This window comes from Acipenser ruthenus, chromosome 25 (genome assembly GCF_902713425.1).
Source record: "Acipenser ruthenus chromosome 25, fAciRut3.2 maternal haplotype, whole genome shotgun sequence".
Taxonomy (NCBI): Eukaryota; Metazoa; Chordata; class Actinopteri; order Acipenseriformes; family Acipenseridae; genus Acipenser; species Acipenser ruthenus.
Window position 1 is genome coordinate 4024714 of NC_081213.1, and position 21519 is coordinate 4046232.

Consider the following 21519-nt stretch of genomic DNA (forward strand, 5'->3'; position numbering starts at 1 on the left):
CACGCTATTTTTTTTTTTATACAAAAGCATTTCTGTTAAATTGTGTTTAATCTGATTGACACAAATTACATACATGATGTACAGATTTGTGAAAATGTAGCTGTATCTGCACTTCAAATGTTCTAAGAGTCTAAATGTTTAACATTTAGACTCTTCCACACCATTCAGCACTTTAGTCCAATAAGACCATTTATTTACTGGTGAATTATGAGCCTCCTAACGCCCATGTTGGTGCTGGCAAATATCTTAGCCTTAGACATGAATGGTCTTTAAGTACAATAGGCAATCAGCCAGGACAAGGTCTGAAAATGAATACACTGCATTTCATAACGTTTTTCCAAAATGAAAACCTCCAGCCATGCAGGAGTACCCTCAGTCAGTAATATCCACAGATGACCTTTCAACTCTCTCTGTTGTTTAATCAAGGTCAAGGGACCCCTCCTCCCCCTCTTGAATGTTGCTTATGCAGTCTTCAGAGGTTAGCATTTCAACAATTTAATTTAAATCCCCTTTCAGCCCAGTTGAACTCAAAGCTTTGGTAGATAAATCAGTGGTCGCGTACATTCAGAGTTCTTCAACAGAATATATGTCGGCCAATTTCTACAGTACATTACCCACTTTAGACAATTTGGAAATACACGGAATACTCCTGAAGCAGATATCCAAACTTCGGAAAGAAATTCACACAAGAAAACATCTTTAATTGATATGTCAACATTTATTAACATCCTGCATAAATAAACCTTTTAAAATGTATAAACACAATTAACAATAATATGCAAATAACTTCTAGTCTGTGTGAAAACTGCCAGCTTCTTAAAGATCTGTAGCAGCTTTAAAACTTGTATTTCTCCAGCGATCCTTTCTGGCCAGCATCTTATTCACATCTTGATGGCTGGTATCATCCCAGAAGGGTCTGCTGTGTTTATTTTGATGGAATCTAAGCAGGATCATTTGCAGGCTCAGCATTTCTCTACAATTAAGACACAGTTAGTCAGTACATAGCAGTTATAAGACTGCAACATAATACAGTCAATACAAAAAGATGGAAAAATAATTGTATACCATGGGCTGAACTGCTTTCTCTTGAGTCTTTCGTTTCTACAGCTGGTCAAAAAAAACCCCAAAAAAAACAAACAAACATTATTTTGTATTAGTTGTTTATCTGTTCAAAACAAACAAACAAACAAACAATAACAAAAAAACCTTTAAGTAAGATAAACTGGTACATAACCTGCAAGTTAATTGTTAGTTTAACAATTCAATTTACCTGTCTCCATCTTGTAAGTTACCAGAATTTAACTCAGTCTAGATTTGAATTCAAGCAGCTTTTAAAGGAGTCTGTACGGTATGTAATTAACTACAATTACGATCACCACCTTGCTGTAAATCGATTGGCTACATACACAATGAAAAAGGGAAATGCGATAAGCTATGGGTTTTTAGTTGACTTGATCTGTTGAGTTTTCATAATAAAGCACCTGTCTCGGTGCAGAATGCGATTAATGGAACCACGATCAGTACCACTTAGGTGAATACGAAGTCGTTAGCGTAGTGCTGGTAGTAGTGTTATTCATTTAGATAGGGTCACACTTGTTTTATTAAGATTTGAAAATGCTAAAATAAATGTCCTGGACAATTGCACGCTCGACACATTAATTGATAAATACCCGTATTATTATTATTACTATGATGATGATGATGATGATGATGATGATGAAGAATGTCACGATATTCTAAATAGACATCTGAAAGTAATTTCAAAATGACCATAATAAAGTCTAAGAGATTCAACTGCATAATGATTAGGGTAGGGTAGGCCTACTAGTAATTAAAACACCATTGAATCTAATACAGCTATAAACCCCTGTGAAAATATACAAACCTACATTCATAGCACACTGTTACATTCTGCGATTACTCTTCTAAACACCTCAAACATGGCAGAGAAGTCCTTCTACTTTGACTTGCATTGATCAGTATTTCGAGCCTGTCCCCTTTAAGAGTGCTGACGTAGCCATACACGAGTGACCCGGAAATAACTCCAGGATCTTGCTGCTGGTTACATCAGAAAGCCATGTTACAGGGACCGTGCTGTCTGTGTTTCTATGCTGTTTCTAACCAGGCTGTCTCATGTTGCTTTTGATGCATTGATACGTTCAGATATCCGTGCTACAAACTCAGCTAAAACAGACATGTGCAAGGAGCTCAAGTGCAGAATACTGAAGCTAGTACCGGGGATTGCCAACGCCGGGCCCGTAAAGCAGTCGGGGGACCGGGTGCAAGGTAAGGTGTACCACGGTGACAAGCAGTATTGGAATACAAACACGTGCAGCGCAATCGAGGCGCTTGTTATAAGTGAAATGCAGCCTTTTTAAAACTGATGTGGTTACGCTCTAATGCACTGCTGTACATTCACGTGTTTACCAAAGTCTTCCACAGATTTCTGGACACTTATTATTTTTCAAAAGCAGATTTTGTTGGCAGTCCAGTTTGTATGTCATACCTTCCATCCCCTTAACTTGCAACATTAAAGGCTTGCTTCTGGTTCTGTGTTAGCAGTAGAACATCGAGAAAAGTGCAATAACACATTGGGATGGCCCCTGTAGTTTGACAGTATCAACTATTTCAAAAGCATTTGGTGCTACCACATACCATACCCTAGTATTGTGTAGCGTTACCTTTAGAGAGACAGCACAGGTACGGTAAGTTTTCTTTTTTTTTTCTTTTTTTTTTCTTCAGTTTCAGCCTGGAAGGAGTTTCTGAGCACCGCGGTTAGTGTTTTAAAGCAGGGGAATGTGGTGGCCGTGCCAACTGATACCGTGTACGGATTGGCTTGTCTCGCACAAAACTCAGAAGCCATCCAAAGGATTTATGAAACGAAAGGACGAAATGGAAACAAGCCTTTAGCTATATGCGTGGGAGCGGTGGAAGACATTTACAAGTAAGTCCAAAGAAAACCAGGCTACTTTCTGTGGTGTGTGTATTCAGAAACAATAGGCCAAATTCAGTGGTTTTGTAAAATCTAAATTTCATTTCATTAAAATATAACCCGTGTCCATTCTAGTGCACTGTTATTAATAATATAATGGAGCTTGTTTAAATGTGTACTTGGAGTCTAATATACTCTTTTTTGTGATTCTCAGATACTGTAAAGTCACTGTCCCAGATCAGTTACTAAGAGACCTCCTCCCGGGACCTGTAACGCTAGTTTTAGAGCGATCTGATGAGCTGAATAAAGACCTGAATCCCTTCACTAAGGTAAGAACTATCAGACAGTAGATGTTCCGTTTGCAGATGATCTCAAATTGAAATGGGTGGAGGTGCAGTTGTCTAACCAGGGCATTAACACAGTCTTTCTGCCTCTGGATTGAGGGGAAAGGGTTTTGAAAGGAGTCCTGTTGGCTTCAGCGCAGGTGGAATGTGTGGCCACAGTTTAGATTTTGGACAATTTGATTTGAGTTGTACAGACAGGTGGAGACCAGGCATAATAGATAACATGGGTTCTGGTTACAAGACGTTTCGTGCCTCAGATGGTTTAAAAATGAGGTTGCAACAAAAAAGTTGACTTTTAAATGTTGTGTTTTTTACAGTTGGTGGGAGTACGCATTCCAGATCATGCTTTCATGCAGGTTTTAGCGCAGAAGTGTGACGAGCCCCTGGCTCTAACCAGTGCCAACATCAGCTCCCAGGCAAGCACACTCACAGTAGATGTAAGTGTTTCTTAATTTTACACAATACTGTACGTTTTGATTCTCAAATTATTATTTTTTTCATTTTAGAGTACTAGCAAGTACAAAAACATTTAATCAAATAAATAAATCAATTATTAGTTACTTTTTTTTGGTGATTCTAGCTAACAATATAATTCCAAACATGTGCATGCACCATTTGCTGTATAGGTCTCAAATATGCAGTTTTATTATGTTACAGGAAACATGTATTTTTGGTATTCAACAAACTAAAAGAAAGCCCTTGTGTGTCTTTGTTTCACTTCTTAGGTCATATATTTACATTTAAATGAAAATGTAAGTTGTCTAGAACATGAGTTTCTTTGCACATTTTTTGCCTAGTTTATAGTAAATGGAAGAAAACAGATTTTTGCTAATTGTGTCTATTTCAATCAAACAGTACTTTAATGCATTTCCTTATTTTCCAGGAATTCCGTGATCTTTTGCCTCAGTTAGCCCTTGTTATTGATGGCGGACCAATCGGTGATGTTATGAGCCCCGAGTGTCGTTTAGGATCAACAGTGATAAACTTATCTACACCAGGACAATACAGCATCATAAGACCAGGATGGTAGGTAGCTTTGAGCTTTAGATCAGTTTAGATATTCATTTTGATTTTACTATTCAAGCAACAATTTAGACTTAATATCACTATGTAACACAATTTTTGTTCCTGGGTAGTAAGTGTTATTTCCTAATTGCTTATGCCTCAAAAGTATAGAAAATGGCTATTATTCCCCACAAACTTTGCTTTTGTGACCAGGACAGTGATATTTTGAAATTTACCTATTTTCAATGAGAAAACGGGCGAATTTGTGTCTCTGCGTTCACATAGTCAGAAAAAAACAACATATGAATCCAAATTAACATGTATTTATACTAAAGTAATACAAAAATGACTACAAAAGATTTAGAAGTGAGTAGTTTTTCGAGATTTACGATTATACTGTAAATCACTTTCACGAATCAGCCCCCAAATGTAGTCTCCCGTCATGTTCTCGTTATACTGTCCTTGGTAGCGGCGTTCAAAGTCCAGTATATCCTGTTGGAAGCGCTCGCCTTGCTCCTCAGAGTACGCTCCCATGTTCTCCTTGAATTTATCAAGATGAGCATCAAGGATATGGACTTTGAGGGACATCCTACAGCCCATTGTGCCGTAGTTCTTCACCAGAGTCTCAACCAGCTCCACATAGTTTTCAGCCTTGTGATTGCCCAGGAAGCCCCGAACCACTGCGACAAAGCTGTTCCAAGCCGCTTTCTCCTTACTAGTGAGCTTCTTGGGGAATTCATTGCACTCCAGGATCTTCTTTATCTGTGGTCCGACGAAGACACCAGCTTTGACCTTTGCCTCGGACAGCTTAGGGAAGTCTTGAAGGTACTTGAAGGCTGCCGACTCCTTATTTAGAGCTCTGACAGATTGTTTCATAAGGCCCAATTTGATGTGCAGTGGTGGCATCAGCACCTTCCGGGGGTCCACCAGTGGCTCCCACTTGACGTTGTTCCTCCCCACAGAGAACTCGGTCCGCTGTGGCCAGTCCTGCCTGTGGTAGTGCGCCTTGGTGTCCCTGCTGTCCCAAAGGCAAAGATAGCAGGGAAACTTGGTAAAACCGCCTTGGAGACCCATCAGGAATGCCACCATTTTGAAGTCTCCTATGACCTCCCAGCCGTACTCATCATACTTCAAGGCGTCCAGCAAGGTCTTGATGCTGTTGTAATCCTCTTTGAGGTGCACCGAGTGAGCCAGGGGAAGAGACGGGTACTTGTTACCATTATGGAGCAGCACGGCTTTGAGGCTCCTGGATGAGCTGTCAATGAAGAGGCGCCACTCATTCTGGTTACAGGAGATTCCGATTGCCTCGAACAGTCTGGTCACATTGTGGCAGAAGCAGAGCCCATCTTGACGGGTGAAGAAGCTGGAAAAAGGTTGGTGACGCTTCCTCTGATCTGCGACTTGCACACTTTCATCCAACAAGTTCCACTGCTTGAGCCTAGACGTCAAAAGCTCGGCATTGGAATTAGTGAGACCAAGATCTCTAATCAAGTCGTTGAGGTCTTTTTGGTTGGGGTAGTATGGGTTTCTCCCCTCAGCTCCACCTCTGAAATTGTCATCTGGATCTACAACATCTTCCTCGCTCTCTGATTTGCTGCTATCTCAGAAAAATGCAGATATGTATCCACTTAGGCAGCTGGAACTAAACTGAACTGGTGGGCTTAAGGCCCCTGTATTTATACTACTATTTATATTACTGGAAAGTTCTAGAAGTTACTCCAAGTTTACTCAGCACTGAATCTATCTGGAATGTTCTAGAAAATAGGTACATTTCAAAATATCACTGTCCTCGTCACAAAAGCAAAGTTTATGGGGAATAATAGCCATTTTCTATACTTTTGAGGCATAAGCAATTAGGAAATAACACTTACTACCCAGGAACAAAAAAAAAAAAAAAAAAAAATGTTACACGGTGTATTTGTTTAGTTTGTATTATATAGTGGTGTCAGGCAGGGGATCCTGTTTTAATTCCCTAAAATGTCCTATCCTTGAGAGTCACATACCGGTCGACCTGTAGTGAGTGGAAACTGTGTGTCCAAAAGCCCTTTCAATCACGTATTGAGATCAGCTCGGGAGAGCACCAGCAGAGCCCTTTTGAAGCTCTGAATACAGTTTAGCAAGGGGATGAAATAAATGCTGCTTTGTCCTCTTTTGTCCCTCAAGAGCTTTTGTAGTGCGTCTATTTGCAAAGAAAATCCATTATGCTGAGTTTTCCAAATACCATCTACATTATTCTTCTAAAGCATTTCTAGTTGGCACGCTGTGCTTTCTATGTACTTGTCAAGCCTGGAATATCTAGGCCAGTTCATAACGCTTGAAAGAGTATCCATCCCCGCTGTTGCTGTTGTGTCCCTTAAATAGGTACTTCTTACCCTTTTACAGAAGAATAAAACATTAAAGAAGCAAGGTTTTAAACATTTTTTTAAAAGCATAAAACCACAGGGATGGCTTTTTCCTTTTGATCTGAATTACGCCAGTGAAGTAAAAAAAGAGCCTTCTGAATTTTCTTTCTTCATCTTTACAAACGTTTAGTGAAAAGTGCTTTCCCTGTTGCCTCCTTACTATTTTCTCGTTCTTTCATTTCTTTTTTACAGTGCACTTACGGCTACAGTTGAAATCCTTGAGAACAAATACAGTCTGTTAGAGACTCCGGATCACTGAATTAACTCTACGGTACTGTACTGCAAAACGCACAACTGACCCTTACTATTATATATACTGTACATGAACTTACAAAAGCTTTCAAAATGTCAGAATACTTGAAGAGGGAGTCAAGCAAAATAAAGGAACATCATCTTCCATTGTCCACTACAGTAGCAGATGGAACTTGCAAATCCTTCTGGAGGGCTAAAATGAAGACTTTTTTGACAAAAAAAAATAAAATAAAAAATGATGATCCTATTCTGTTTTGTTATATGACTCCTATAGTTAAACTAGTAATATATTGACTCGCACACATTGCCTTTATGGCCACTATAGTTATAGATGCATATTTTTTAGTGACTAAGTGTTACTCCTTGTTCTGTAGGGATGTCAGGCAATCGTGTGGTGATTTGGACATAGATCTTATTAGAAAGGATGAAAGCGATTTGTTTAAAAGTTGGATGTTATGTGATGGAAAGATTAATGCATATAGATTGGACACTCCGTATTTGTCTTATAGGACAAACAGCTGCTTATTCTAAAAAAAAGATACAGGATATGGGTTAGTCATGAATTAAAACCTTGGGCTGTATTCTTAAAACAATAGCATGACTGAAGTCACATAGGACAGCACTGTTAAATTCAATAGGCGTGTCTTATTTGGCAGCATTCCAAAAAAGACCAAAAGTAAATATCTGAGCTACACATAGATTAAATCCCCCTAAAATATCTAGCTTACAATGAAAAAGCCCCTCCACCTGTCACAACTGAGTTCAGTTGTACTGCTGCTCTCAGACCATAATGCCTTTGTATATAATTTGTAAGAGCACAGTGCCTGTATTTATTGTATGTTTTTAAAGATCTAATGCAGCTAAATCACTGTACTCTTCTGTATTTATTAATGCCATGATTTATCCTGACGTTACTTTATAAAACTGGAGATGTGGCTGGGATAATGTAATTCACATTGAAACCGGGAACTTGCATTTTGTTTGTATGGGCTATTCTATTTTTTTAACCAGCAACAGTTGTTTCTCTTAATGTTCAATATGTTTTAAGACCACATGTGAGTTTTTTTTTTTTTAATTTTAATAAACAGTCATCTGCTGGTGACCTGCATACTGTGTTTAATATTAAGCATTCATGTTTTTCTTTTGTTATAAGTAAATCCATGTTTTGTCCCAATCCTATTGGAGAGTATTGTAGATGTAAGTATTGCTACACCTCCTCTGTGCAATGCAAGAGATCATCACTTCCTTGGTTTGTATAATAATCACATCGTATGTGTTGCACAAGGAATAAAACTCTGTAACCTCAGGACTTCCGTAGGTCAGCACAATGCCTTATAGTTTATCTGTTGCCATTTTAGTGGGAAATGGATTTCATATAATATTGAAGCACATACAGTAGGATTCAATCTCCAGTGTAGAAAATCCTTTTCAGGAGCTCTCCTGAATCTAAAGCAGATACAGATTATAAGACCTGAAGCAATAAGAAAGAGCTGTTAAATGCTCCTTTTGTTTTCTCCACTGAAGAGTCTAGTGCTTTTTAGTGCTCCACATTCTTTAATCATTTCTGTTCTTATTCCGGTAGAGCGCTTTTCTTTACTTGTCCAGCTTGCTAAAAGTTTTTCTGTCTGCTGTTTGTATGGGACAGGTTGACTCATTTCGTACTTCCTGAATTTTGTTAACATCAGTATTTTGTTGAAAGAGTTTTGATAAAGTATGATCATTGGTAGTCTAGTGTAGTGTTCTTAAAATTGCATGCAAATTGCTTTGGGTGGTGTGTGGGTTGACTGTGTTTTTTAGCACTTTTTTTCAGTACAGTATCATGTACAGAAATTGCATACTGGTGAAATGAGGTTTATCATTTATTTATTGTATGTTTTATTAATTGTATTTAGATCGGTGGCTGTTTTATCAGTACAATAGAAAATACATTGTTTAGTACAGCTATTAAGTCACAATTGGGAACTAATTTACCAATAACCAGCATATGCCAGTAAGTTGGATAATAAATGAAGGAATTGATGTGGTGTTGATTTTAGTCAATGATAAATGTATTTTTGTTAATAAGTTCTATCTAGAATTGGGTTGGTTTGGTACATTCAGTAACCATACGGTCAGACATGGAGAAACAAACTGAAGTCCTCTGTTTTTAAATTAGTACAGTATGTTAGGCAAAGTATCAAATGTTACAGATATGAAGTGTTGGCGACCACTGCCATCATGTATGTTTAATATTATATCGCTTTCGTTGTAATCAGTGCAAAGTCAAGTACTTTAATACAATTAAACTGTGCGTAAAAGATAACAAAGGGGAGGATATCCTCTTTTATTCTTGAAATAAACATACACCCCCCTCGGGATCAGTTACATAAATACAGTAGTTGATGGTTTTCACAAAACTCGTATAAATGTTTTTTGTTACGTATTTAATTTCAATACACAGTTAAAACCATAAAAATTCCAACCATTGCTGTACACGTACCATCATAAAGAATGAGAAGAAATAAAAGACCAGATAAAGAACGACACTATTTTTTAAATGTATGTAAGGGTAGCCCTCGGATTATTACAAAATGACAAAACCAACAACTGTAGCAAAGGTGATTGAAGAGTTTGCATTTGTATGCACTGTTGCTGCTTTTTATAACGGCGGCATAACAGAAATGCACTTGTAGGCTAGGTGAAGAATTATTACCTCTGATTACTGAAGAGATAAATTCTATATTTTAACCACCAATATGCTAAATAAGTACAATAAATAAACCTTTTCAGGCTAGTGATGAAATTATGCCATTAGTCTTATAGTAATAAAATGTTTCCAATTCATTGCACAGTCCAATTAAAACTGTCTATCAATCTCACACCATGACAATGTACTGCAGACCTCGCTTTACAGTCTTCAAGCTATGCACCTTTCCTTATAACTTCTTGCTCCTCAGCCAAAAGTTTTTAAAACGTTGACAAATTCTTCAGAGACTTTCATTTGGTTTGCATCTTTCCTCGAGCACAAAATGAATTAAATATTATGTCTCTGAAAATAGTTTCAGAATAAAATGAAACAGATTATAAATGTTTGATTCCTTTTTTTTACCCTTGTTCTGCAGGATCTTAGTTTTGAATGCTAGTTATTCTGCACCAGACATCTGAATCTTCAGGTCATGTGTTCACAGCTAGTAGTGTTGTTTTGCCTTGGAACTAAAACACAGAAACAAAAAAAAATAGATATGGATTGTGACGGGTTAGAGTGACTTATTCCCCTTGATAACCTACTAACCAAGGAAAGAAATAAAAAAATCTTAAAACTGCTAATCTTCAGTCTCGTTCATGGAACAGATCAGACAAGGCAATGTATATTGGTGAGCAGGGGACTGAAAAATAAAAATACCATGTCTCTGTTGATGACATCCACAAAATTGTATTCCTGTAGTCTTACTGCTAGTTCACTATAATTCATATCAAGTTTTGAAATGTAAGTGAATGAGTGTGTGTGTGTGTGTAGTGAATAAATGAACATGTTAATCAAAGGCATAGGCCATGTGGGAGCATTCCTGCCATTGGGTTTTCTACACCAATGCCACTCAAAACAGTCTCACATCAGCCACTGTTCTTTCTCTTTGTTGAACTGCTCTGCCCATTTCCGTGTCAGCTCCAAATACAAATCAGGCTTGTGGGGCAGGTAGTCCAAGTACATCCGAGTCAAAGTCTTTTTAGGCAAAGCCGCCTCTATTTGCGTTCCCTCGTGCCATTCGTTGAAGGAAGTGATGGTGACAATTTCAGGCCTCACCATGAGCGCTGCCTGGAGAGACGTTTCGTAGTACTTCCCGTTGACCCGGTTTCTTGTGTTGTGGTTGTTCCAAGGCCGTATGCTGGTGTCTATGTACCCCGGGCCCACGCTGGGGATGAACATTAGGTTGTTGATGTCACAGAACGTTTTGATGGCCTTCCAGTTCTGGTGGGATGAGCCAAAGGAGAATCCGTTGGAAGCGAAGTAGGTGTACATGCCATCGAAGCCTCCAGACACAATGTCGTCCTTGTGTCTCTCCTCCACGATCAGGGAGATGAAAACGCCATCGTAGGGGGTTTTGCGGAGACTGTGGGATCCCGAAGAGGAGAGAAGGTTGGCCCAGTCTTCAGGGGGCGTCAGATAGGAGTCGTAAATATAAAACAGGGGAAGGATCTTTCCGGTGCTGGTTTTGAATCTGTAGAAGGCCCCGTGATTTCCATACCTTTTAAAATAAATAAAAAAGTAAAGACTTCTTTTGTAATTTGAGAAAAAAATGACATTTTAGCATATCGTTTAATCCTCAATTTAGGTCTTCCTATTAATGTATAACTGCAGGAAAGATAATAGCAAGCTTGTGTTCATCAGGCTTTGCTGATGCAATTCACTTGGGTCTGATTCTTTGCCTGCTGTTCCACTATTAAAACATCAGAGGTGTTCCGAATTTATTTTGAGCTGCTTATTACTAGCAAGATCTGCGATCAAGGGAAAAATCCTCTGCTAATTAACTACCAATTAAATTACTAATTAAAATATCAATTGATGATCACAAGATTTAAGCATCCTGTCCGTAATAATTAGCATTACAGCGTGGACTGTAAATAGGTTTAATTAAAAAGCACATACTTGTCGATGATGTATTTGATGTTGTCATGTACAGTGCGGTCGGTACGTCCTTTGTATGGCTGGATGTGAAACGCTACCTGTGAAGACAGTTTGCGTTAGAATGCTACTGAAGGAAAAAGAAATAAGAAAACTTTAAAGATAGTAAAAAACAAGTATGATAGTAACATACTTCCCTTGCCACAGCTGTAAATTCAAAGCCATCAGTATGATGGTAAAGTGGATGACCGTAACGACTGGATAAGAGGTTTTCTAGATATGTATGCAAATTTGTAAGAGGTAAGGACAGACAGACATCTCCATACATTCCCAGGATTTTATGTTCTCAATAACTCCTAAATACTGGCAATACCAACTTCATTGACAACTGGATAAGCGGTCCTCTGGATATATGCAAAAATGTATCAAGTGTGATGTATGGTTGTACATATGACTACCCCGACTGTATCCCCTTTGCACGGGATTTCATCCAGGGGATTTTCATGACCAAGGATTGATGGTTTATACAATTCAAGGTGAACACCAGTAATTAAAATGCTCTAAAATGGTGGGCAGGGTAACAGGTAATTAAATACAGGTAATGAAAGTGTTTTAATTTTAGATTAGAAAATTAGCAGTGGAAATTTTAATGCTACAAATATTTGGCCAGTACTGCAAGGCTGATGCTATGCACATAATGAGAAATTTGATAGACACTCAAAATCAATTGCAAAAAGTTGAAGAGTGACAAGTACAATCTGCAAGTATGTGTCGTGAATAATAAGTTTGGTCAGCTATAAATAGTCATAGCAAGGAAGCACATATAAATTGTCCAGGTACCCTACTATCACGGTATACAGTATCCATTAATAAGTAATTAATATTTGTGCCTGGTTTACAGCACTGCCTTATCCAGATAATGATTGCATAATGTCATAGAAGTGGCTTCTAAGTATTCTTCATCATTATCAACAAACAACTTGAGTCTGAATACAATTACTGGTTAATAGAATGCTCTGTGGGTCCCAAGACTTAAATGGAAAAGTCAAGTTTCTTCTGTTGGATTCAAATAGGAGGGTTTTTATGTTAAATAAGATATTTCCACGTGTGCGATTCTGTGAAAATATAAATGCAACTAAACTCTATCCAGTATAGGGTTAGTCATGCGATCAAGAGATTGCGGTTTCTAATCCTGGCCATGCTGAGTTACTGATCTTGGCTGTGGGTCTCACACTGGGTCCTGAATGTTTCACTGCTTTCACAAAAAATTGAAACTCTTGCACAATGTGTAGTGATCAGGGTACTGAAATACAGTGGTTCCCTATTCTTCATGGGAGAAAATCTGTAGAGATCGAAATCAAAATCATACTCAAGGACTAGAAGCAGTTGAATTGGCAGCACAAATATCTGTGTTTTAATTTCAGCCTTAATTTCAGAAAACAAATGAAGCCAACTCTATTGATTTCATATCAGAGCCTCAATCTAATAAACATTAGCACACGATTTGGCAAAAGGCAACACCGGAGCTGCTCATGCAAATCATCTAAGATTTATTTAACCTTGAAAGAATTTCCTCTTGTCCCATGAGGGGGACATCCTTTGGGTAGTGTTAACTAACAAGCATTAAATTAGAATTTAAAAGTACTCAATTAGGTTATTTAAATGCAGATTGTAGCATAATGTAAAGGAATACAATTAGGTGGCCAATTACCTTCTAAACACACTCAGGGACTCAAACATTTACTGCTGTCATAAACCAAAAATATTCTTAAATGTATGTTTCCTGCAGATTGAAATCTATATTCGCCTGGTGCACAATCGCGTTCGGAGCTCTGAGGTTTCATTTCATTTTCTGTTCTTTGCACGCTTCTATGGCAACCAAACTCACAAGCAGGGAAAGGGTCAAGGTTCAATTACATAATTGGAATCTCTGTATTTGAGTGGATTACAAAGAGAGAGAGAAAAAAATCAATAAAGTAACAGACTGCATAACCTGAATTTATATTTAGGGCTTGAATCTTTCATTTTTACAGGTGCCCGGGATACATGACAAACCTCATTCACCAATCAGAAAGCTCCACTGCAGGGCACTGTCACACAGCAGAGTGCTGTAGAACATTCAGATGGAATGTCTAGCTTATTTATGGTGCATGAAAGCTCAAATGTTTGTCATCTATTCTGGAAAGCAAAACACAGAAAAGGTAAAGAAAGTAATGTTTAAAATAACAGTGAAGACACTGGTTACCAGTTTCAAATCGCAATAAAACCCTGATTATCAGGCATTAACTTAATAGCTGACCTTGTATGGTAGCATCTGTACCTTATCTCAATTCTTACCACTTTGGATGTCAATCATAAGTGGATTTTAAAAAGCTATAGAAAGCCTACCTTAAAGCTTTTAGTTGCAGAGTACAAGACGCGAACATAATGCCTGTTTTAATATTTCAGCTTTAATCTTTTTTTATGCAAAAGCTGGAATTATACTGCATGCTTTTGATTCCAGCAACACGATTCTATCTCTGCTTTGAAGCATCCAAAAAGGCCACACATTTGATAATGGGTTTGTGGAAGATTTTTGGAAAATAAGTCATTTGAAATATTATGCACATATGCTTCCTCTTTATTAAAAGATTTTTTAATAAGCTGTCTGAGTTAATTAGTTCATCTATTTTAATATTTCTAGAAATTTGAATGCCTCGTTACTGGAGTGGTTTTCATTTGGCTTAAATAAATAGCAAGGTAACCACACTTTTACCAGTTATATCCACATTTAACTGGCTAGTCTGTTCTTAAGACTAGTAATGTTATAACAAAGATATACAACTGAAAAATAGAAGCTACTGCTCATTTTTTTTCTTTCCTTAGACGATTTAAGTTTGTGAATGGACAAGAGATTGATAGCGCTGACAAAAGTCTTCCATTTATCTATCCAGGGACAAAACTGCTTGCAGCCACTGAGTTCCTATACACACATACTGTACATACATACTGTACTCTCTCTCTCTCTCTCTCTCTCTCTCTCTCTCTCTCTCTCTCTCTCTCTCTCTCTCTCTCTCTCTCTCTCTCTCTCTCTCTCTCTCTCTGTTTAATACTAAATATAAATATTGTCTGTTCCCCCCCCAAAAAGTGTGATCTTTCAGGCACAGTAATAAGTACATGCATGAGTAGGTGGTAAACAGTCCACATAGATACACTCAGTGTCTGCCCTACTTTTTGGTTTAAATCCTGCCCAGGAGGGACCTCTCTCCTAAGGGAAAAGCTATTGAGTCAGTATTTTCTGTAGTTGAAATATATGGAGGAGAAATGTAGTGTTCTGAGTTGCATTGAAACGGAGGCGTTATGACATTGAAGCTGGAGGCTTGGAGGATTAACCCATAACGTGGCTCTTTGTTGCTAGGACGGCTATACCATTTTCCAATACACCAAGGTGGTCTAACTTCAGGTAGGCAAAACGAAAGGCTGGGTTACTTACACTTCCTAAAAATGCTACTTTAAGACCAAAGACAGATTAAAGCCATCCTTTGAAAAAAAAAAGAAGCCTGGTATAAATGGTGCATCTGGCCTCACAATTCAACATAGACTTTCTCTTTAAGGTCCCTGCTGCAATTAGAAAATTAAGCCAACATGTGACACTGTGCAATGCTAGAATCTAATTTGAATAAAACTGTCACTGGCCCTGGAAACAGTAAATGCCAGTATCAGGCAGGAAATATTGTGCTTTCTTCACATCCTTAATGAAAACAAATGTCAGATAAAGCCAGCTGTAGTGATAGTTGCACAATGTCACGCTCATCGGATAACCAGTAATGACTTAAAAATCCACACAAGGCTAGAGCCAAAAAAAGATTTAAAGAGAGGAAGAAAACATTTCAGCCAATGCCCTCTCCTGTGTCATGAGTTCTAAGAGATTTTTAATGAGCTTCAATAGCAAAAATGAAAACTATTCTCAAAATGGCAAGGCTTGATGATAATCCTCAAATCTACCATGTACACCAGTGTCTTCTTACAATACGCAAACAGAGGCAATGGGTCTTCTTTGCTAATATCTTTATATCTTTACTCTTACATAACACTTTCTGGGTGAAGAGTACACTTTAATTTGCCATTGTTAAATTGATGGAGATACTGTAAATACTTATTAACAGTAGCATGTTCTGTGTTTGCATTTTAAAATGGAAAGTTCAAGGAAAGTTAAAACCAGGCTTTTTTTCTCGACCGTGAATGAAACATTTGAAAGAATTTTATCATAAATAATTTATTTCTTAGCAGACGCCCTTATCCAGAGCGACTTACAAGATATCACATTATTTTTACATACAATTACCCATTTATACAGTTGGGTTTTTACTGGAGCAATCTAGGTAAAGTACCTTGCTCAAGGGTACAGCAGCAGTGTCTCCATCGGGGATTGAACCCATGACCCTCCGGTCAAGAGTCCAGAGCCCTAACCACTACTCCACACTGCTGCATCATTCAATATGAACAGGGCTAAAAGAAGACAAGGAGGTTTTTTTTTTTAATCACTGCGATACATTTTTATATCCAGGCTGCTGCTCGTCTGAATTTAATGGTTCTTAGTGCCAGCTTCAATTTCAGATCAAAAGCTCATCATTAATTATGTCAGGTCACGTGAGCATCATTATAACTTGAATAGAAGCTTGTTTAGTCAGGATTATTCAGTTAATATATTTCTAACATATTTTACCATACAGGGAACTAGAATGGCTGTGACTGGGAGAAAATAATGCATTAATCTTACAATGCTACTTTATGATTCTGTGCTGTGGTCTTCAATTTGGAATGATATACAATGCCTATCCACCAGGTGGCACTACATGCAAAGTAAAACAAATCTCAGAATGAATCTATATAGGAGTTGATAATTATTGAGGAATGATCACATACCCTGAATGAAGAATTTAAACACCTTGCAGACTTCTAATATCTCTCTGAATTTGTACATGGCTTGGCTTGCTTTTGTATTGGTTGATCATTAAAAGCACCACATTTTTCTGGGCTGATTTGTTCAATATAGTGTTAACCATGCATTGAAATAGCTTGTTACTACCAGTCACCATCCAAAGTAAAATGTTCAGTGAAGTAAAGATAATTTAAATAACCTGGGATAAATCACAGTCAAATCAAATTCAAGTAACACTGTAAGAAATGTCAACTAACGAAACAGTGAACATTCATGTTACCAATAAAGAATGAACACATGCTATGCATTATTTGTCTTTTTATTTCAGCTTGTCTGACTTCAGAGTAAACCCATTTGAATTGTGTTGGTTGCTCACTGTACTGAGAAATTGCACCAGTATTTATTCTTTAAATTATTTTGATCTTATAATAATGAGCTTACGGTAAAAAACAACAACAAAATAAGTGTAAAAAGGTGCAGAGAAAAGACAAAATTTTAAAAAGCCGTTTGAGATATCTGTGAAGGCAGACACACATCCAGATGTTACAGATAAAGTCTCGGCCTGCAAACAAAAAAAATAATGAAATGCTTTTTTTGTTCATTTTTGCATCTTTTAACCATTATTGTTGGCTTCCATTTGGCCCAGGTTATTTGATGATAAAGCACCTCTTTATCAAATAGTTTTCTTATCATTATAACAGCTCTGTGACCTTTAAGGTGGATCATCATTTGTGCCGCAGTCCTTTTAACATTACCTAGCTGGATTGCTCTTTGTCTGCATACTTTTAATCCTGTATTGATTTTTTTGGATCTACAGTACAGTAAACTCTCTCTGGCATTATACATTCATATACAGTATATATATATATATATATATATATATATATATATATATATATATATATATATATATATATATTATAAGAATTGACTTTCAAGACTAGTAGAATAGGGTCACAAGAAACTACTTCATAATTAATGCTGATGCTACATCCTATGTTGCATAATTTGCACTAGAAGTGAATTTGTATAATATGCAGGCTGATCTACAACTTAAAGTGCTATTAAATGGTACTGCAGGAGCTTTAAATAGCATGTGTTTGAAGAGAAGGAGAATCCTAACATTTTATAATGTGATCCATTCTCTGATGGCTGCCACATGAGTAATAATTGAAGGGTTTCTGAGGCAGTACAAGAAAGATTGTGTGTGTGTTTTGTTCCTTCCATTTCCTCAATTAAAAAAAAAAACTATAACCTTGGCAGGATGCTTTTATTCCTTGTTCTTGCTGCAGCCATGGTGAGGGCTGAGTGCTTTTTGTCGTCCCTGGCTATGCCCTTGTATTTACAACAGTACAGTTATAACAAGGGCAACAGTATTCGAGGTTTCCCTTGCAGGAAATTGTTCACATCAGACCTTTGATTAAAAAACGGAAGCATGTTTTACCTTGATACCATGCCGATGTGCAGCATTCAATAAGGATGGAACCAAGTCTTCTGTCGGCTCTCCGTTGTCATCAGCCATGCCTGGAGGGTACCAGCTCAGAACCAACACACCTAGGAACCGGTATACAGAGAGGTTGTGTTTCCAAAGTGTGTATTTGCTCTTTTTCTCAGCTTGTAATTTATACATAGAAATAAATAAAACAAAATCCTTGCACAACCTGATACAGTGTGTTGAAACTAAACCTATGTGTTGTTGCCTGATTATCTTGTTTAACAGTGGTTGAATCCCTGCTGAATAATTTGTATTCAGGAAGCATGTTTGAATCTTTAAATTATTGATGTCTGCTTTTAATTAAAAGAATATTCTTTTTTTGTTGTCCTCTTCACCTTACTTCTATCTTCCAATTCCCATCTGCCAACACAATAAAAATGTAAGAAGTGCAAAAGCCCTGACCTTCTGGAAACTTCTGCAAATACATCACTTCAGATAAGGAGAGGTAATAAAAGAACCATGTCCTGCGAATACGTCCTGCTCCTGAGGTAAAGTGATATATGCTTCCTAGGCAGAAAGCTATGTAGTGTAATATTATACACAGAAGGGTGTTCTTCACAAGTAGCCTTGATACTTCAAATTGAACTACATTGTATTCAGGTTTTGAAAGTCAGGCCGCTTAAGGCAAGGTATGTGCCGATTTGAAAATTGTTTCTCAAAAAACAAACAAAAAAAAACACCACATCCTTCAAAACCAGTTTAAAACGTCTGTTGAAAATGTAACTGAAGGTCAAGTTTCCTAGCGGCCACTGATAAGTCAAATAAATTAAACTTCATTCCCAGGGCTTGCTGTATTAATGAGAGTAGATTTAAAATATCCATGTATCCTAGCTGTATTTTAGTTACTAGAACAATCTTGTATGTGCTAAATAGCTGGTCTTTTAGTATGCTCACGTTATGTTAACGATAGGCTTAAAAAGCATAAGAAAATCTAACCGTGTTTAAAAATATCCCTGAACAATAACGTTGTGCTATCTTAGAAACGTGTGTCTCTAACTGTCACTAGAGACAGTAAACTGTAGTTATTTGTCATAATTCAAATAATAATGGATCATGACTGCTTTTGAAGTAATAAGCGTTTGCATGTTATGGAGCTGTCCACATCAGGGAGTGCTGAAACTACCTGTAGGGAACGAAGTACAGTAAAAGCATGGCACGTATCGTAATAATAATAATAATAATAATAATAATAATAGTTGAGTAATATTTAAAAACAACAACCAAAAAACTCGCACAATACAGTCGTCGTTATTTCATACAGAATGATTTCATTGTAGAATATATATCTTTATTGATAGTGCTAGACCCAATCATTAAGGAAGTATCAATGCACCTTTATACTATACCTGCTGCAGCAGCTCTAAGCTGTTCCATGTGCGATTCCAGGATGTCTGGACCTCTGGAGCTGTAAGGTCCCAGTTCGGGGTAAAAACTGGAGCCAATGTCTTCTGGAGGCGTGTGTCTTCCTTTGGGGTAGCTAGCAGCAATTTTAGGGTCCCAATGTGGCACCAAGACGTGGTCCCAGTGTATATATTTCCCGTCCAATTTTGGAGTGCCAAACCACGTGTAATAAAATATATGGACGTCATAGTAAATATCACCTTCAGGACTGGAATTCGTATAGACAACTTTGCTGTTAGTTATAGCGTGAACATGAATAGGAGACACAACGACTTCGCTGGAGACTGAACGCCTGTCCATTCTCTCAGCAGCAACCGGCAGTAACTTCAGTCCCGGAGCTAAATCCGAAAAGCCATCACTGGGCTTTAATGTCCTCAAGCCCATCATGGTCCCAAAAATGAACAAGGTAAACAGAAACAGGGCAACGCAAGCTTTCTTGCGCAATCTGGCCATGATCAGTCTCGACCGTCCAAACGCTTAGCTTTCAGTAGAATGGTCTGTCTGCCTGTTAGCGTCACTTCTCTCTGGAAGAATTACATCAACAGAATACAGGTTGTACAGTAAATAACGCGGGAGGGGGAGTTACATTTCTATTAATTACACACCAGAACACAGGACGTCAATTTATATAGTGTGTACTATTTATCTAAACATCAATGCGTCCAACGGATATTTCTCTGAATATGCAATATACAATATCTATATCGTATGTTTTTTTGTTGTTGTGTTGTTTTGTTTAAGAAAACATAGGACTTAGTCGAAAAATAATCTTTGTTGGTCTAGGTTTTATTAAACCGTCTACTATCTAGCCAAGCTGCTATAGGAAAAACAAGCGCACTGAAACATAGAAGTTTAAACATGAAGTTATATAAAACGCGAATGTCTAGGAATGTTGAGTTAAAGAGCCATTACGTTCATTTCACAATCCGATTTTTTATTTTTATTTTGTGATTAAAAAGATCAAAATTCCCATCTGTTCACTTCTTTATTATGATAAGTTCCCGCATCAAGCATTACGGTCTAGGAACCATTTTCACACACATGATTAAACATATTAAATAAACAACGGATGTAGCCGATTGCAAAATGCCCTAATGGCCAGATACATGTACAGATATTTATATTTCAATAAACCCCTGTTTTCTTTTATCGCAGTTTCTAGTATCACTGTGATATTAATGTTACTTAAATGACATACGACGTGTCCGTGTCATGTAGGTTATTTATAACTTATAATACAATGCATGTTTTAAACAACACGTAGAATAAACAGACAATACATTTTACTTTACCTCAATCCACGGGTCGTCTTCCTTGTGCGCATATAGTGCAGGTTATCCTGCTTTCTTTCATTTACGTCAGGTCGTATACATCATAGCCCCTTTACATCAACACTGAAAGCATGAGCTTTCAACAAAAAATGACCGATACCTTATTAATTTGAACTCTTCGGGGCTGATACCTAGCTGAACTGCAAGCATGGGACGGTGGCTCCTGATCGCCAATTTGTATCACACGAAAAGATACCATCATTGCCATCCTATGGCTTATTATTATTACAGCGGTTTCTATATCTCTCGCTTCGTTATAACAAGCTGGGTTCACTCAATCAGTTCGGCATACTGCACGGCGGTTCCCTTTATGCCGTGGGAGTTTAATTCTAACCGTGAGATATATTTATATATTGGAGGTGTTTTTTTTCTTCTTTTCTTTTCTTTTCTGTGTGTGTGTGTGTGGTAATGGCAGTCCAAATGTGTATTCAATTTTGTATTCAAACTGGCTTTTGTCCATTCCATTCCAATGGAGGTGGAGCCGTTTCCAGCTCGCCGGCTCATTGTGTGATGCAGGCAGGGAAGGGGGTGTGGAGAGGCAGCGCTTTTGTCTTCACTGTCACAAAGGGTAAAAGTAATATACATTATGTATGAGAATTTTAGTATTTTTTTGCCCACACCTACCACGATAGATATAATATATACTATAAATATGAGTATATTTATGGATTATTGTGTATTTATACATAATGGATGTTATTAACGTATGTAGCAATATCTACGGTACTTTATACAGCTGGATTTTGGAACAGACGCAGAATTAAATTCTGGACAGTTATTAACTAAAACAAATATTATAATAATTATTCACGTTAGACCTTATTCACTTTAACTAT

General features: G+C 37.5%; 2 protein-coding genes and 1 long non-coding RNA gene across 3 annotated transcripts; 1 reads left to right on the forward strand and 2 right to left on the reverse strand.

Annotated features, from left to right (window-relative positions):
* Positions 1–717: 717 nt before the first annotated feature.
* On the reverse strand, positions 718–1989 carry LOC117413913 (uncharacterized). The gene is made up of 3 exons (XR_004546111.3): positions 1890–1989; positions 1066–1107; positions 718–973 (listed from the first exon to the last, which is right to left on the reverse strand). It is a non-coding gene; the product is annotated as an uncharacterized LOC117413913 (long non-coding RNA).
* A 48-nt stretch (positions 1990–2037) lies between these two features.
* On the forward strand, positions 2038–8055 carry LOC117413912 (threonylcarbamoyl-AMP synthase-like). The gene is made up of 6 exons (XM_034023366.3): positions 2038–2286; positions 2743–2944; positions 3147–3261; positions 3594–3713; positions 4160–4302; positions 6876–8055. The coding sequence occupies exons 1-6, from the start codon at positions 2109–2111 to the stop codon at positions 6940–6942; spliced, it is 825 nt and encodes a 274-aa protein (XP_033879257.3). The 5' UTR covers positions 2038–2108; the 3' UTR covers positions 6943–8055.
* A 1160-nt stretch (positions 8056–9215) lies between these two features.
* LOC117413882 (glycoprotein endo-alpha-1,2-mannosidase-like protein) lies at positions 9216–21146 on the reverse strand. The gene is made up of 5 exons (XM_034023285.3): positions 20645–21146; positions 19298–19876; positions 17901–18010; positions 11560–11636; positions 9216–11158 (listed from the first exon to the last, which is right to left on the reverse strand). The coding sequence occupies exons 2-5, from the start codon at positions 19803–19805 to the stop codon at positions 10522–10524; spliced, it is 1332 nt and encodes a 443-aa protein (XP_033879176.3). The 5' UTR covers positions 19806–19876; positions 20645–21146; the 3' UTR covers positions 9216–10521.
* Between the last annotated feature and the right edge of the window lie 373 nt (positions 21147–21519).